Raw genomic sequence first — 19,398 nt, forward strand, 5'->3', positions numbered from 1 at the left:
GCTCCTTTAAATGGTAATTGATGTTTCAAGCAACTGTTGTGAGAATGGGAAAAGCTTTAAGAATGCTGAATCATAAGGCAGAAATACTATTCAACCTAATGACCTGTAGCTCTATTTTTTGTCAAAAAGTTTGTTTATAGTTGTTTAAAACACTGAGCTAATGAGCTGGACTATGCTTTATCTAATTATAGTTATCCTTATCTTTTTACAGTTTGCCACTATGCAAATATTAATGGCATATGCTTTAGTACACAAGTATGATCTCACTAATAGAAAATAAATGGTAAGCTTTAAACATGACCCAACATTCAGCTTTAAATATACACATTCTGCAACTGTACTTCTAAAACATTTTACTCTGGGTAATCTACAGTTTTAAGTTTGCAAAAACTTGTGTGCTACAGTTGTGTGCTATTGTTGATATTGTGATATTGTTGATGTCTGACAAAAAGCTTGCATTTCCATTTTACAAATGCTCTAAATATGTCCCCCCCCCCCCCCTTTTCTTGTAGAATTGTCATTTTGGAGATGCAACATTTGTGCCTGACAGCAATGTTATATTATTTCTTTTAATATCTTCTTTATGATTCTTTAGTTTCTTTCTACATGGCAACCAGAAATTTCTGTCAATCTTTTCATCCATTACTTTAAATCTTAAAGGAACTGGGAATCAAGCCCCAAGTTATGGAATCATGGCTGGAGCATGGAAAAAACAAATGCGATAGATGTTTATTAGAATTTATAGTGCAGTTTGTCATAATCAGCGCTAATAGTTGAGCAGAGCACATTAGCGTGTGCAGCCTTACTGCGTATTGCTTCATTATAGCTAATGAATTGAATCTAATCCAGACAGCATTAATAAGTGAGTGGACAGCAGCCTGTCTGAGCTCTCTGGTTCATCATGCAGGTTTCGGGTGGTGTAGCACCAGAGAGGAGGTGTTAGAGGTGGAACTGGCAGAGGAGTGCAGGATTGTATTGGAAAACGAGTGGTTATTTGGGAAGGAGAGAAACGTTAAGGAGTTAAAGGAGGCTTTGAACATGAAAACAGAGAACCGAGCGAAATGGAGATCCCTGCTCTCCATTCTCACTTCCTCAGTTCAGACACAAGCTCATATTCAACACGCTCTCGCTCTTTCTCTCTCTCTCTCGTTCTCTTTCCTCACAGTCGCTCGCTCACTCACACCCGCACACACGCGCTACACACCCTTGTGGTAAGAACAGATGGCATTAGCATTTGCAGAAGGCACACAGACGAAAGGTGAGGAGAAATAAAGTTAGATGGAGGTTATTGTGCATGTGTTTAGCTTCCAGTCTAACCGCTTAAATTAGCATGGCATTCTGACGATAATGTTGAAATTATACTAGACCTGGAAAATAATGAAAAAGAAGACAGCAGTCACAGTTGAGGACACTGCAAGACGCTCGAATGCCAGCAATTTATGCACAAATAGAGGAAATGAGGCGGGAAGGAAAAGGAAATGAAAGCTGATATGACAGTGAATGGGAAGCAGCAGGAACAGTGATTAAAACAAAACAAAAAAACATACAAATTTAAAACTAAATCAAACAGAAAGCATCAAAACTCAAAAATAAGAAGCTGATGATCTCACGTTCAAAGTCAAGGAAAACTATTTGGCCATGCTCAAGTTCGGCGCAAGCCAGCACTTTCAGGAGATTCCCCATGAGCCCCCTGGAAGAGAGAGAAGGGAGAGGTGTGTGGGTGATGGAGGGGACTGGGAGATGTGTGTGCGCGCGTGTGTTTGAAGTGCGGACGTGTGTGCATGCGAGTGTGTGTGTGTGTGTGTGTGTATATGAGTGCGAGTGCAGAACGAGTGTGGAATCAGGGGGACATACAGGGTGTAGGGTGTGGATGGGATGGACTTAGATATTGGTGTTGGTCTTGGAGAGCAGGAGTGCAGGGGCTTTTTTGGGGGTGGTGATGTCATGATTAAACATTCACACTCTTCTTCTTTTTCCTCTTCTTCATCTTCTTTCTTTTTGTCCTTCATCTTCATTCTCTCTGTTCCCATCATTTTCTAAACAAGCTTTTCTCCAAAAAACACCAAATCCATCACACTGCCAGTCACCATCCTCGTATCCTCGCTTTCCACACCGTCTCCAACCTCAGCACATCCACCCTGATCTTTTACACACCCACACTTACACACACACACACACACACACACAATACACACACACCTACATATACACACAGTGACGCACCACAATCACACCACACAGCAGCAGACACTTACTTTCGAAGTCCAGAAAAAAATGTGGACAGTTCTCTAAATCCTTGCCAAGGACCTTAATGAGGTTCCCCATGGCCGGCAAACCTGGGCAAGGGAGACAACAGATGCATACAGTACAAAATGCAACATGACCTTTTATCTCCACGTGGTTAAGCTGTCTGTTTCTGGACATAAGCAGAGGAGGCAAACACTAAGCATATACAGTCATATGAAAAAGTTTGGACACCCCTATTAATCTTAATCATTTTTAGTTCTAAATATTTGGGTGTTTGCAACAGCCATTTCAGTTTGATTTATCTAATAACTGATGGACACAGTAATATTTCAGGATTGAAATGAGGTTTATTCTACTAACAGAAAATGTGCAATATGCATTAAACCAAAAATTGACAGGCGCAAAAGTATGGGCACCCTTATCATTATATTGATTTGAATACTCCTAACTACTTTTTACTGACTTACCGAAGCACAAAATTGGTTTGGTAACCTCATTGAGCTTTGAACTTCATAGCCAGGTGTATCCAATCATGAGAAAAGGTATTTAAGGTGACCAATTGCAAGTTGTTCTCATATTTGAATCTCCTCTGAAGTGTGGCATCATGGGCTCATCAAAACAACTCTAAAATGATCTAAAAACAAAGATTGTTCAACATAGTTGTTAAGGGGAAGGATACAAAAAGTTGTCTCAGAGATTTAACCTGTCAGTTTCCACTGTGAGGAACATAGTAAGGAAATGGAAGACCTCAGGGACAGTTCTTGTTAAGCCCAGAAGTGTCAGGCCAAGAAAAATATCAGAAAGGCAGAGAAGAAGAATGGTGAGAACAGTCAAGGACAATCCACAGACCACCTCCAAAGAGCTGCAGCATCATCTTGCTGCAGATGGTGTCACTGTGCATCGGTCAACAATACAGCGCACTTTGCACAAGGAGAAGCTGTATGGTAGAGTGATGCGAAAGAAGCCATTTCTGCAAACACGCCACAAACAGAGTCGCCTGAGGTATGCTTTTGCACATATTACTGTGTCCATCAGTTATTAGATATATCAAACTGAAATGGCTGTTGCAAACACCCAAATATTTAGAACTAAAAATTATTAAGATTAATAGGGGTGCCCAAACTTTTTCATATGACTGTATATGATAACAGGTGGTTCTGAAAATTTTTGCTACAATAGGATGGATTTTTTAGAAAATGGATTTTGATTGATTTTTCTTTACAGAATTTTTTTTTTTGTGAAGAACCCTATAACTCTACAATGAAGAGAATAACCATTTGTTTTTGTGTTCTCTTATCATTTTGTTTAAAAAGAAAAATATAAAGATCTAAATATAAAAACAAGTCAATCTAAAAGTAAAGAGTTGACATTTTCACTTTTTCTTTTTTTCAGTTTAAGTTAAATCTACATATTGAAGCCTATTCATATTATCTGTAGATCCCAAAAACACTACATTTGAATGAGAATACTAGTTCAGGTTTATTTTAACCCACACCCACCCAATGTTTCTTAAAGTCTTCTGCTAGAGGATGCTAGCCAACTTAACTGCAACCTAAATAAAATATCATTATAATAGTGGATATAATTGTGGATAGTTGGTATAGTTTTGGAGGCTTTCTGTTTGCTGTGGTTAAATGTGTTTTATCTGCAGGGTGTATTTAGAGCACATTAATACAATCATCTACGCTCAGTATACAAAGTTAGTTTTGACTTTGACTTTACCAATCAGAATAAAACAGCTCTGATACAGCTCTGGAATAAATTAAGAGAGCACTTCAGTTTCTGAATAGGTTTCTCTGATTTTGCTATTTATAGGTATATGTTTGAGTAAAATTGAGTAACATTGTTGTTTTATTCTATAGACTACAGACAACATTTCTCCCAAATTCCAAATAAAAATATTGTCATTTAGAGTATTAAATTGCAGAAAATGAGAAATGGCTGAAATAACAAAAAAGATGCAGAGCTTTCAGACCTCAAATAATGCAAAGAAAACAATTTCATATTAATAAAGTTTTAAGAGTTCAGAAATCAATATTTGGTGAAATAATCCTGGTTTTTAATCACAGTTTTCATGCATCTTGGTATGTTCATCTCCACCAGTCTTACACACTGCTTTTGAATAACTTAATGACACTCCTGGTGCAAAACCTGAAGCAGTTCAGCTTGGTTTAATGGCTTGTGATCATCCATCTTCCTCTTGATTATATTCCAGAGGTTTTAAATGTGGTCTCTTGAGACTAATCATTTTTAAGTGGTCTCTAATTTTTTCCCAGAGCTATATATATTGAGAAAAGATGAAGTCATGCTTTCATTTTGCTACTTATTTAACAGTGGATAGGAGTGATACCACCTTGATTCTACCCCCACTGTTTATCGAAGGCTGTATTTTAACAAACAGTACTTCTGCTTCTTTTATTAGAGTCTGTGGCTCTCTGAGAATTTCAGTGCATTCTGGCAACCAAGTAGATGCTCAATATTGGTCAGAATACTGCAGTGGTAAAGAGAGAGCAGCACTCTGGACACTACAATAGAGTTATGGGTAGCACTTCATTACCTAGCCATACATTTTGTATGATTTACAGCCATTACACCACTTACTGGACTGTCCACTTCAGAGTGGATATCAAAATAGGGTCATGATTAAAACACTGGACATTCTGGGCTGATTTCCAGGACAGGGATTAAACCTAGTCCAGGACTACTTATCATTTTCAATGAAAATATCCATTCAAAGTGCTGTATATTCCATGAGTAGGCTTAATTCCTTTCGAGGAAACCAACCCTTTATTAGCATTTAAAAATGTATGCTTACTTATTAAAGCATCAAAATACATGTACAGCTGTTTTTAAGAATTCATGGCCTGCAAAAAGACTTATCTCCTATTACTCAGAGTTCTACAGTTTTTTGTTTTCATTTCAGTGCACTCTGTGCTACAAATGGTTTGTTAGGAGATGCCAAAGCAAAAGTTGGTTTTACCAAGTGATGGTTCTATAGACCATTTAAAAATGTGTGTTGTGTGTTGTGCAGGAAATTAATCACATATTTGTAATGTTTGACTAGTTTTAGAATGCTGTAAGGTTTCCCTCTATCACAGTAATATTTTAAATGCAATTATACAACAGTTATTTCGACCTCACAACCAGATTGGTTGAGAAGTGTTCTAACTGTGCTAATATTTGGGATAACAGCACAAAATCTGTATCAGTTCGCGGACGTGTTGCCGAGTAATGGCATATACACACAAGACATTTTTGTATCATCACCTCCACCACCAGCACCAGCAGCAGCATTAACTTAGCACAGGCTAGAGCCCAGACAAGGCACGCTCGCCCGCAGCACACTGTGCTGGCTCTACTTTTGTGGAAAAAAAAAGAAAGAAAATCCTTCAGTTACCTCAGCCGCAGTCTGATAGCTGGAATGGTAACCAGCCAGGCTAGGCTAAGCTAAACTAATGCTAAGCTACAGCAAGCTATGCTAACCTAACCAAAGTCCTGCAGGCACAGCTAGCATGCCAGCTAGCTAAACAACACCACACAGCAGACAGGCAGAAATGCTCGCAAAGGCGCAGCTTTCACATGAAAACGATTCTTCAGAGTTTCAGTGTTATTTCATGGTCCTAATGTTTAACATCCACCTTAACCCCCAATTTTGATTTCAAGCTAACGTTTGTGGTGTAAGCCTGAATAAAGCATACGCTGATTTGTAGTTACAGTTCTGTTACAGTTCACTTGTTGTGGAAGTATTTTTTTTTATTTAAATTTTATTTTATTTATTCATTTTGTTAAAAAAAAATGTGTATAAAAGCAACAGAACATGCAAGGTTGTGTGTAATCGCGAATAACATCACGACTGTGATGAACTACATGATGTTATTCACGATTACACACTCCCTCTCGTGTTTTATTGCTTAATTATACACATCTTTCATAAGTGATTGCAGTGTTTGCTATTATGCACAGGTGTATTATTCAAATTGTATTTTATTGATTCTTGGTTGTAAAAAAAAAATGTTATACAGTTCACTAAGTCAGGTAATTATTGAGACTCATTCCCTTACCCAGATGTTCAACCACCAAATTACAATTTACATTTTTTGTGCTAGGAGTAAGAACTCTAGCCTTTTAGCACACCTCATAAAACCTCAAGGGACTTGGGAGAGATCAGTAAGTGTTCCCAGTTGGCTTTGTTAATGTAATCAAAACCTATTATGCTCTTTCTCCAGAGACATCAGTGTACATATTAGCATTACTATAATGTACCTACAGTAATAGTGTTTATTGGCATCAGTAGTGCAGGGGATTTAATGATATATTCCTATGCTGTAGTAATGAATATAAAGACAATATATCTCTATAAAAGAGGCGGTAGTCATTTTCTAAACGTGATCTGAAATGGTTGCTATCCTCATGCTAGCAATAAATGGTTTTGCAGTCTGTGTGTGTGTGTGTGTGTGGTTAAGCACACACACAAACACACAAACACACACATATAAATGAACAGTGCAGATATGGCTCGTCCCAGCCTGTTTATCACAGCCTGTCTCCTGGCAACCACCAGTAGAGCTCTGTTTCCATGGCTGGACTGCTCAGCTATCCCTCCCTCCTCCCTCCATCTCTGGATGGCTTGGACTTTCATCAGCTATAAGCCTCTTCGTCTTTCCATACACTTATTACAGCTGGTCAGAGTGCACCTGCTTAAGATTGCAGTCCACCTTCCTACTGCCAAATGACTTCCATGCTTATTAAATTATAGCCCTTGTGCTGATTGTTTTGTTCCCCTTTGCAACGGCAAGAGAAATACAAATCCAAATCTTGGAGGGATGGCATAAAAAAAACAACAATTTTAGTCTTTTGAATAACCTTTCATTCTTCAGGTCCCTTATAAAAACTCATAATTTAAGTTTTCTGCAAGGCATATAAAATGATAAACATTTTAAAGACCATCTTTTAGACAACAAATTGTTAAGAGGCAGTTGAAAGCCCAACAAGTCCCTTGAAGAGCCTTTAATTGGATGATTCTCTAAAAGACAACTGAGAGCCTGAATGATCTAAGCCTTCTCCGAGTCCCCTGAAAAACCTTTCAGTGGATGGTTCTGGTCTGGTAGACAGCAGAAGAACTATCTTGCAGATGATGGTTCTTTAAAAAGACTAACTAAGGTTCTATAGCTATAAATTATTTATATACACTGCCTGACCAAAAGAAGGTCAATAGGTAGGAGTCTTCTATTGGATAATTACTCCATGGGTGGTTATGTTTTAGCTGACAACAAGTTATTTAACCCTAACTGATGCAGTGAGTAGCTTCTCATTTCTGAAACAACTAAAATCGAAAAAAGTGGGGAAACAATCTTTAAAGATCACATTTGATGAATTTAAATAATAGAAAAACCGAACAAGAACTCAGGGATATGTTTAACTGTAAAAGTAGGAGCATGGACAATGTAAAGGGAACTCAAGGAATTGGGACTAAACAGCTGTGTAGACGTATTATATCAATGTTATGTGCCCAAAGAATGAGGTCAGCTGACTGCTGGCAATATTCCAAGATGACAATGCCAGTATTCGTCAACCTTAGATTGTGAAAAAGTACAGGCTTCAGGGAGCCTGATACATCATTTTCACACATGGATTGGTCACCACTAGGTCCAGACCTGAACTTAACATTGAGAACTGGGATGTGCTAAAGCAACTTTGTGCAGTTGTGCAAATCTCCCATCATCAATACAAGATCTTGAGGGAAAATAAATTAAAATCCAGACAGAAATAAATACTGTGACATCCTAGAAGCTTGCAGAAAAGACACCACAGTGAGCAAAGCAAATATATATTTGTGAGACCTTTTTTTGGCCAGGCAGTGTATGATCCATGGATGAATAGTTATCTGAAGACAGCTGAAGAACCAACTATGAACCATTTTTCAGTGGATGGATTTTGAAAGACAGTTGAGAGTCTAAAGAACCCATCAGCCAATGGTTCTTTGTAAGGCAGTTAAAGAAAATGAAGAACCAACCAAGAACCATCTTACAGTGGATGGTTCTTTTCTTGCTGAAGGTTTGGTTCTCTAACCACAGAGTCACCACTGCTCTGGCTAAAGCTTCATAAGGTCCCTCAAAGGACCCTTTAGTGGATGGTTATCTGGAAGACATTTAAAGAACTGAAAACCCTTCTGCAAATCATCTTCTAATGGATGGTTCTTTGAAAGACAGTTGAGAGCTTGAAGAAGCGTAGGATTCATGTTGGAGCTTCTTCAGTTCCCTTAAAGAAGCTCTGAATGGGAACTAACTAAAAAACGATTCAGTAGATGGTTCTATGAAAGATCACTGAGAGCCTGAGTAAGCTATGGCTTTTTTTGGTCCACTGAAGAGCCTTTTATTTGATGATTATTTTGGAAAAGAGCCTGAACATTCTGTTACAAAAAATGTTTCTAAGCCAAAAAACACATATATTTACAGTATAGCTGTAACTAACTGTGCCTCCTCATTCCAACCATAGCCCTTCTCAGCAGATATGAGTGCACACATCAGCTTTATGCATATAAAACAATATTAGTTATTTAGCAGCACAGGGGACAATGCCATCTGTGTTCATTTGCTCTTACCTACCAGCCAAATATCCAGCTTTCCTTCTCCCACCTTTCTTTCTGTATTTCCTCTCCTGTCTCTAGTCCTGATTAAATGTCAGTGAAGTGCCTCTTCCTCCTCTGGAGGTATTCCTCAATTCAGCAATACTAATGCAGTCTGCAGCATGAGGGCTTGCACTGCGCAGTTCTACACTCACTGCTAGCCTCTCCGCGCCCAACATCTCACTGTTCTTTTCACACTTCTCTTTTTCTGAATGCTATTTACAGCCACATTGTGTATCTGTGTGTTTGTGAGCGTGCATGCAAGCTTGTAAGTGTTTGTGTGCACAAGAGCCCTTGTGCATGCGCACGCGTGTGTGTTTGAGTGTGTTTTCATACATTTAAAAGTATGAAATTAAGAAATGGCCTAAAATAACCTGCCAGTGCTAGCAAAATTAGTTTTTTTATTATTACAATGTTCTGTAGTAATGGTGGAGAACACTGAGGAAAATGAGCTTTAAAATATACATTTTGGGCCTTAATTCTAATACATAAGCTGTCACTGTCAATCTGTTTGTTGTTTTTTTGACAGAACTCAAAATTAGAAAAAAAAAAAAATGTTCAATTAAATTATATGAACTATTTAGGATTTACACAGTTATCTTTTTCTTTTTGCAAACGCAGGCACATCCAAAACACAAAGTACACTGTTGGGGCTGTTTTGCCAAATACAAAAAAACTTGTCTGATATGTACTTGAAGAAAAATTAAGAAAACAGTGTCACTACAATTACACTTGACCCTACTTTTCTTCTTCTATCAATTAACATATTATTTAACAATTAACTGAAACTGACACAGAAACTATTAGAATTTAAGTTCAGGGATAAGATAATAGTTAGGTTAATATTAAGTTTAGGTTTATGTCGGGGCAGGTCAGTTTTAGATTTAGAGATTTAGGTGAAGTTCTTGTTGTTTAAACAATTTCATGTAGATTTAATCTTATCATCAGAGGCATTTGCAAAAAAATTATGGAGCACATTGACAAGGGGACCCTAAATATTAGGAACTAAGAAGAACAATATCTCTGTATACTCTGGATGTTGTATACAATATTTGTAATTGGCAATGTTCTATTATATCTGGAGGAAATGCAAAATAACAGTATTTTTATGAGTGGTTTCAAATTGTTGGGTCATAATTCAAGCAGGATGTATTATTGTATGTGCCCACATCCTGTAAAAAATATGCCAGTGCATTAGTTTTGCTGCCTCTGACATCTCTGTGGTCCTGCATAAGCGGAGGGGGGTATTTATAGTGTGTTTTAAACTAGGCTTGGTTAACTGACTGTGTGACCTCTTTAACTGCTGCAGCTTCCTGTAGACAAAAAAAAAAGTTGGTGTAACGATGGCCATCGATTCTGCTTCCGCAAAGAAAAACCCTGCAGAAAAGCCCCCGACTTTTTGTTCCGTTTTCGTCTTTAGAGGTTTACAGATGTTCTTTTTATACCTGTTGTTTTCTTTTTACTTGTCTATTATGGATTTCTTTTACCACCTTCCATCGCTTTACCTCAGGTGCGAACAAAAAGCCAGGAAGGAAGAATCGTTAATTACGACCACGGAGCACAAAGCGATACAGCGAGGTCTGAGTGGTGAGGTGAAGTATGAAGCTAAAAGAAGGCTGTTGATCATAATGAGGAAGTTAAGCTGGCAGGCACGGTTCTGCCTCGCCACTGTGTGGCTGAAAACACTCGCCGTCTTTTTACTGTCTCGATCTGAAACTAGAGCAAAGGCCTGCTTTTGCACAACCCCTTTACTCTCAGCGGGGCTGGCTGGGGAATGCATGATTTGTTGCATAACTCTATAACTAATATTTTTTGTATGAGTATCAAGGAATCTGTTCTGTTTTTTGGATGTGTGACTGCAATGTTGTGTCTTGTGGAACTGTACAGTGTTTTTGCTGCAGACATGTTAAAACCTCCAATTTGGAGTGTGCCATATCGTATCGTACGCAATAATATCGCCAACATTTTTGAATACTGTGAACGATATTATACCCTGAAATATTGTGCCATATCCACCCCTAATTATCACATCAGGGAACAACTTTTTTTGCCGTTTTTAGCAAAAGAAAAAATTGCACTGTTCTCATTTCCAATTATATATCTACTAGATACAGATTATATCTGTCTAGTATCATTTTAATTCAGTGCTTTGGCATATCGCCAAGAGTATCGCTGTCAAAAAAAAAACCCATGAAATATTGTGATATTATTTTAGGGCAATATCACCCACCCCTACCTCCAATGTTAATTAACGAATATGGAAGACTCTTGGTTGCCAAGTTTACCATATTTCACCGGAGCTCGGGCCGATCCTTTATGCTATCTGGGATCTGTTGTGATAGCACAAGGGGGACCTACTCAACATTACCGTAGGCATATATAGCTATAGCTATATTATAGCTATAGTTATTTAACATTTTTAAATCAGTAAATAAAAGAAAAACTGACATTTTAGCAATAATACCATATTTTTCACACTATAAGGTGCACTTAAAATCCTTTTTATTTTCCAAAAAAATGTCAGTGCGCATTATAATTTGGTGCACATTATGTATGAATTTTATCAGTCAGGTTGTAAGGAGCAGTAAAGCCACTCCACTAAAGTGCAGCATTATAGTTTTATTTTATAGTTTAGTTCTCCAAGACTCGAGACTGGAGCAGTATTAGTATTAGCTGCAAAACGTGCTAAGCGCTACCTCCTTTGCCATTTAAAGGCAAGTCTATCAGACTGTAATTTGCTGCCAGCCCTGGCTAGCACTGCTGGAGCAGCATTAGCATTACCAGCTAAGTGCTAGTTAGCTGTTCTGCATATTTTGGACTGTACTCTTCCAGTTTGCCATGTTAAAACCAGCTACGTGAGATGAACTGATAGCTAATATCACCCTGGATTACCCGGATTCCTCAGCATAGCACTGTCTGGCTAGCTTAAGTGGAAATCTGGAAACCTAAGCTTACTGTAGATAAACCAAAGCGCTTTACCAAAATGAACAGTTTTCAGGAGAGAAATCTGTGTAGATTAACATGCAGTGCTCGTTTGACCTTAAAAAAATGTGCCTTATTAATCCGGTGCACTATATAGTGCGAAAAGTACGGTAAGCTAATTTTGAACTAATTTATGTCTGAAACATTTAGTTAGTTACCTCCGGAATTTAGATTATTCTCTTAATACAATGAAAACTATGACTTCTGTTTTGTTCTACATGCCTCCCCTCACTTTGTCACCTCACTTCTGGTGCCATATGGCTCCATTACAGAAAAGTGCAGAGGCCACTGCTGGGCCGTTGAGAACTCATACCTTTGCTTGCACTTTTCCTCAAAGAGCACTTCACTGCATCCACTGAGGGCCCGTCTGCTCCTCTGCTACTATCACAGCATCAGCATCCACCACCTGAAAAAGAGAAGAAATAGTGTTCAGCTCTTTTATTTTAGAGGTGAATGAAAGAGACAGCAAGTGAGCAAGAAAGAGAGCTTAGTGTAGTGCCAGCTTTCTCGTTTGCTGTGTCTGCAATTACAAAACGAGGCTGACTGACAGTAGTTGGAGTTTGTTAGGCCAAAGCATAGTACAGACTACAGTTTTTTTTTTTTAATCCTAACAGATTAAAATAAATAAAATAAATCAAAGCACATCTCATACTCATCAAGTCTCCGAAGATATAAGTGTCATTGCTCAGCCTACACTACAGGAGTTATAAAATAATAACCAATGTAAAAACATGGACACAAGCATAAAATTGTAAATGAACCAGTAGAAATTAGTGTTGGCATGGCAGCACTTTTACATTTTCAATAGCAATCTAGCAACCTTGAGTATCTGACAATACCAATATCAGTAAACTATGGCTTTATTTATTCATTCAAACATAGAATTCTGTAATTTAGGCTTCAACACATGTAGGCTTAGGTTCTAGGTACTATATGATTGGCAATATAACCTTTCTTGGGCAAATATGGTAATTTTACCTAATTTCAGATCCCTCAAAAAAGATTAAGCATACTGTTAATAAACTAAAAGTCTGTCCTCTATGTACAAATCTATGGTTTTCATAAGAGATATATGTAGATTAATGTCCAAGCCATTTTTTTTAAACATGATTTGGTTTACTTAAACAACAGTACTGCATGAATGTACTTTACTTTTTACAAACAACCACATTAAAACACTGTGAAACTCCAACTGAGAGCATCTGTGAATCCCCTGTAGATGAAACACTGTAGAAGCTTAAAGCGAAAACACAACTGATAAAAGCTGCTTATCCAGCACTAAAACTCTATTGTTTTGCATGTTAGATGTTTGGTGTGGTTAGTGGTGTTTGTTAGCTCTGCTACTCACTATATGGGCTGAAAGCTGCTCTAAATAGAGTGGTATTATCCGGTTATAATCCGGAGTTAAAGTTCTTCATTCTCTTTCCTCCACGATATAAACAAATATGAACTATAGCGAACTCCAGACTAGACAAACTTCCAGCCAGAGATGCTGCTCCAGCCCTGACTGGCTGCTAACGAGTGAGAGTCTGCAGCTGTACTCCAGCTCCTGAGTTACACCTAGTGTTTAAATGAGAAACTGCAGCTTCCAGTGGCCAGTGGGCCACACAGCGCTGCTGTAAGCCTCAATTTCTGAACATGAACTGATCGCATCTCAAGATCAGCTAATTGGCTAAAAATCAGCCAATACCAATACATAGCAGATCAATCTTTCCATCTCTGCGATCATATGTATAAAATTTTATAAAAAAAAAAAAACAGAGTTTAAACACAACACTAAATGAACCTGTCTGACGCCAAGTTTAGTTTACATGTAAAGTAAAAATTTAACTCAATGTTTTTTTGAAAGCATATCTATTATTACAAAACAACCTACCACTCTACTTTAATATATCAATATTTTCTTTCACACATAAAAATGCACTATTTTGTGTTGCATTAGCAAACATTCCTACACGCAATATAGAATAGCATAAACATAAAAAAATTACATTAAAAATAAAGATATGTTTTTGATTGCACACTTCAAAGCTAGGTTATAATTCTAAAGTGAGGTGCAGTGTCTATGTGGTAAAAAGTAAAAGCTTTTAGATTGTATTTGTGGAGTGCCAGTCAGACAGTGCATTTACTGTGAAATTGAAAGGCCACTTGGTAGCTTCTCAATTAAGCAAATTATACTGGACTGCAGCCCAGCACGGCTTTGAATAATGGTGAAACGGAGTCAGTGGAAAGTGGTTTAGAGTTTTTAAGTTTGCCTGAAACTTTGAGACAGCGATCTAGTGTAATAAATGACACTGTTCATCTTGCTTTTGTATCATACAGAGACATGCAGAAGCAGCCAGTCTCCAGTGAGTTTCCTATGAGACCTGTAGACCATGTGCACTTCCTGTTGATAAGCACTGTCTGCAGCTAATATAGGAAAATAGGAGCATTATTAAAGAACTATTTAAAAACAAAGGCTCATATAGACTTGTTCCAAATAGATTCTTTATATTTATGACATAACTGTGATAATCCTTCCAAGCACGACTTATAATTAATCATGTTTAACAGGTAATTGTAATCATGCAGCTCTAGAAGACATGCCCAAGGACCCTTAAGGGTATATGATGCTTGCCAAGTGCCAATATCATGATGAAAACCTTAAATGAATCTTGTCTAAATCTATAGAAGATACACACTGTGTGTCTAAATGTTTGTAGACACCCCTTCTATTAAACACACTAAGCTACTTTAAGTCACAACCATTGCTGACGCATACACAGTTTATATAGTCCCTGTAGATAAGTACTGTTAATAGAATAGGACTCTCTGGAACAGATAAACATGAACCTATAGGAACCATGCCAAATTCCAGGTGTGGAATTAAAGGATTATAAAGTCCCAATTGAGCTGTGGAGCAGTAGAACTATGTTCTATGCTCTATATAATATTTTTGGGATTAATACCCTAGTTGCTAAATGTAATTAATTTCTTACAGCAATGCTTCAAAATAAAAGACTGAATAAATCAGGTGAACTGTGCTCATGAAGGTAATAAAACCTATATATTTATGCATATGCATCTCTTCAGCAGCTTAGCTTGGCTGATTCGCACTGAATTAATGAGTACTGTTTCAGTCAATCAGAGCAGAGGCACAGTCAAACAAACTGCCTGTTTAATAATATAGGGATAAAAGAGCAATAAACTTATTTCTCAATATCTGGTTTGGTAAATGAAACCATATTTAAAGGTATTTTCAGAACTAAAAGTCTGGCCTAAAATGTAAACCAAGGTTAATGTGTTTTTTTTCCGTTGTATAATGAACATCATTCAGCAGAATGATTGAACAGATTACCCTTGGTTTCCTTTTATTTCTGTTTATAACTAAGAGTTAATCTACAGTTACAATAGATAGAGAATTCAAAGGTGTAATTTGCTGTCCATACTGCTACATGACATTTGCATATGAAGGAGAATCAGATTTCAGCAGAAACACCAGTTCTTTATGCTCATTTATTGTTTAATGATAAATGATAGCATGCCCCAACATCTGTGATCTGAAAGCCCAAACATCAAATGTTTCTGGACCGAAATTTGATTGGACGAAATTTTGGGCTTTGTTTTGGTTTGAACCAACTGTAATTGTCTGAAGGTTTAGACCAAATAAGGTTGTGGAAGATCATTGAAAACTCTAAGACTGTTCTTAATTTGGAAGTTATCATCCTTATGGTAGACAACAAAGTCTGCTAGCAAGAGATTGGAAGCAAAAATCTGTAGCTTGGTTCTGGTATTCATAGGTAATTCATCTTGGGAAAACAGTTAGCACTGAAGCTAACATTTTTCAATACTTACTGTGGAGTTTGGCTATTAGCAAGCATTGAGCATCTAGCTGCATCCCAGTGTTCTGAGTTTAATAACTAAAGACTGGAGTGAACTAAATCCAAATAATGATCCATATAACATACCAAACCTACTTATCTTTCAAACTAAAAGCCCCAAGGCATAAAATATAAATGAATAGGTGTAAACGAAAACAATTATTGTGCTCACTAAAATAACAAAGAACATCCTTTTTATATTTTATTTGAACTATTTAGTTTTATTTATTTAAGTAAATTGTAAGTAAATTTGGATTGTAATAGGATCAAATATCTAAATTCTTTTAATATTTGCTTTTTAATGTTTTAAGCATTGTCTAAAGGGCTGGTATATTTTATTATTACAGAGCAAACTATTTCAGCTATTATGTAAACAAACATACTGGAGCATAGTTACTCCAAATTATTTTAATTAGCCAAAAATCTCCTGAAAATAACCTCTGGCATGTTTGACTGTCTTTTACACAATGTTTTGTCATTTTTATCTGTTTAAATCATTTCATCAGTTACTGACTGATCTTCATTACAAGGAGTCTTTAAGTCTGCCAGTTATTCATTCTTTCATTAATTCATTCACTTGCTCCTCAGCTAACACTCAACTGACTTTACAGTTTAAAGTACTTTAATTAGATACTTTATTTATTCACAGAGCATGTAATTCATTGGATGATTTTTATTAAAAAACTTAAAAAGCCTAAATGTGATGAAAAAGTGTTAAAAACATAAAACAGAAAAAAATAAAACTGATTTCATAGAGACCTACAACAGCTTCCCTTTACCTTGTCCAAACATAAATGGGGTTCAGTTATAACAACACACAAGACCCCTCTGGGAAATGAATGAAGTGCAAAACGATTCACCAAATCCTGAAATGCATTTGTGTGAGAGCTTTATTGTCCAGCAGTGTTTTAAAGCACACAGCTCCAACAAGACAATGAGGTGATTAACCCCTAGTAGGGCACTGGGGTGTATTTCATAGAGAGGTCACAGTTCGATTCATCTCATAAGTGTCTTTGCCACCAGAGTCTATAAATCAACTGTCACATCCAATAAACACTCACACACAGACACACAGAGCCTCATCCTCTAAATAAGAAGCAGCAGCAGCCACTGAGCTCTATACATAATACAGCAGAGTCCAGCCCATAAATCTGAGGCTGGGCTGCTGCTGTGGCTTCTGACCTGCCTGGTCGCCCGATGGCCTGCTGCTCACTGCTTGGGCCTACAGCGCTCACACTGCAACTCTACGTGAACTGTAGCACTGACATGATCCATTGTAACTACAGCAGGAGTGACAGAACCAGAGCAGTGTGTTTTGAGGCGACAGGGTGGGGGTGGGGGTGGGGGCGAAGTGCTCCTATTAATGTCTCTCCATACACTTGCCTGTCACACGCGTTATTCAGATGCCAGGGCACAGAGGGTTCAAATCAAATGCATTGAAGTGTATTGACTGCTGTGTATTGTTAACAGATTCCAAGGGTCAAACAGGGACATCAGAGGTCACAAGGGCCGGTTTTGAGGATGTATGAAGGGCATAGATCAAATGATCTGCTCCTTTTCAATAACGTGTTTTTTTCTATACAGGCGTCAAATGTTTTTTTTTGTGATCTGAACACAGATAAATATTGATATGGCCTATTAACACGGTAAGGCTGGTTGACAGTAAATCCCAACGTTTAATTTAAATAATGAAATAATACTTATCTCTACCAGTGACACAGTCACAAGGGCATTATAAACATGTCAAACTTATGACTTTATTACAAAAATACAGATCATACACTCACCTAAATGCCCCATAGAAAACCCAAGTGGACACAGAGAGAAAGTGTGCAAACTCCACAAAGAAAGACCCTGTTATCCCCCGCCAGGAATTGAACTCAGACCTTCTTGCTAACAGGCAAACTTCTTGCTATGCTCTGATATTATCTAGTCTATGTCCTTTCTGAGAATGAATTCCTGGCACCATTGCTCACTGAAATACCATCATTTTTATCAAGCAAATATATAAACAGGAATATTTGTAATATTTAATTGCTAGTGTGATGAATATGGGCAATAAGCCCTAATGATTCAAATGCAGTTCTGATTGTGCACATAAACTTTCACAGTACATTCAACAATAAGGGTGCACACTAAGAAAAGTAAGTGCAGATTTGTACTTAAAAGTGTACAAAGCTTGTCGCCTTATATTAAAGTACAATAGTACAAGAGTACCTTTTAGTAAAAGTCTTTTTTTTTGTAGCACTAAAGACTATAAAGATTTTAAACATAACCATCAACTGAATATGTGTCAAGAACATGATGAATCAAAATTGTCTGGCTTTCACATTAAAAACATGTCTATTTAAAATATATATTGTTTATTAGTACAGTGATTCAAAATACCGAATGTACCTTTTGGCTGGTAAAATGGTACAAATGTGTACTTGCTGCTGTTAGAAAAGACTTTGTACTTCAAAGGGAACATATCTGACCCTGTAAAGACCAATATTATACCTCTGAGTGTACAATTAGGAAGTGTACTCATATAGTACCTCTGTTGTTTAGCGTGCATCACAGAATACTCTAGTTCTGCAGGCTGATCCATTATACAATGCCCACCTTGGACATCAACTCATGCTAATTACTCAAAGTGCTGACTTTTTAATGAGCTATATGGGACTCATTTATATAGATATTAAAGTTTCAAAAGAAGAAAAACCAGTACTGTAAAATTGGCTGTATTCACCAATATAAACTGGGCTAGAAACAGAGACCTTATAGACAAAACTGTTTACTTTGCAGACATTTTTGCAAAAGGAGTTTTTGCCAGCAAACAAGACTAAGCTTATAAACATAGACAGGCCACAATAAATCAAACCTGAAGGTACAATTATCATTTTAAAACCAAATTTCAAATGACAGATCAGATTAACAGATTAAGATTAAAATCTCATCAACAGTTTGTAGAATTTGTCTCAATAAAGTGCAAAAATGATTGATTGTTTCCCTACTAGCGCCACAATATTGCTAACCCACCTCCACTCTCAGTTTAACCAGCAAGCTGACAATCTTTTTTGCTGGGGGGTGGGACTGAGCATGCTGAGCATCACGAGGACTGCCATTCATATTTCAACAAGTGACCAGCCTCTCCTCATTTATAAAACATCTCTACCACCACTTCAAGCACTGCGTCATAAGAAGAGATGCTTTTGTGGAGAACCTTGTACAGGCTTCCTGTAAAGGTTATTCCTAGAAAATGTACATTATGTGGAGTTTCTTTAAAAAAATCTTAAGCTCCTGTTGATCAATTGCACCAAGGCAAACATGGACATGTACACATACCAACTGCTTTAAGTACAGACTCTGAATGATTTAAAGAATCATTATGCAAGAATTGGTACTTCTTTCTCCTGGGCTCCCCTACAGTTGGGAAATGTAATTCAATCTTTGAGCCATACCTAAAGAACCTAAATATGCATAATGCAGTTCTTCAAAGCATTGACCTTTCCACTTCACCAAAGTTACTTAGTTCAGTTAGCAGTGCACCATGCATAGAGTTACAGTGCACCATGCATAGAGTTTTTATTTAAATAAAAATATTTTCAAGTTTTTTTGTTGCATTAACAGAAACTTTAAATGAACTGCCAATTATTCATTAGGTAAAAATAGGTTTATAGAAATTGCTACATTTTTTGTCAG

At 37.2% G+C, this 19,398-nt stretch overlaps 1 protein-coding gene across 6 annotated transcripts in view; it reads right to left on the minus strand.

The window, feature by feature from the left end:
• fam49al (family with sequence similarity 49 member A, like) overlaps positions 1–19,398 on the minus strand; it is a 92,476-nt gene that overhangs the window by 14,232 nt on the left and 58,846 nt on the right. For 2 of the 6 annotated variants that reach the window (XM_049475367.1, XM_007249270.4), the window contains exons 2-3: positions 12,168–12,260; positions 1,611–1,690 (exon numbers count right to left, since the gene is read on the minus strand). In XM_049475367.1, coding sequence (XP_049331324.1) covers positions 1,611–1,683 — 73 coding nt within the window. In that variant the 5' untranslated portion in view covers positions 1,684–1,690; positions 12,168–12,260. Of the gene's footprint in view, positions 1–1,610; positions 1,691–2,255; positions 2,339–8,852; positions 9,125–12,167; positions 12,261–19,398 lie in introns of those variants that run through there. The other 4 variants (XM_007249273.4, XM_007249271.4, XM_049475368.1 and 1 more) reach the window with 4 other exon arrangements.

This window comes from Astyanax mexicanus, chromosome 3 (genome assembly GCF_023375975.1).
Source record: "Astyanax mexicanus isolate ESR-SI-001 chromosome 3, AstMex3_surface, whole genome shotgun sequence".
NCBI lineage: Eukaryota > Metazoa > Chordata > Actinopteri > Characiformes > Acestrorhamphidae > Astyanax > Astyanax mexicanus.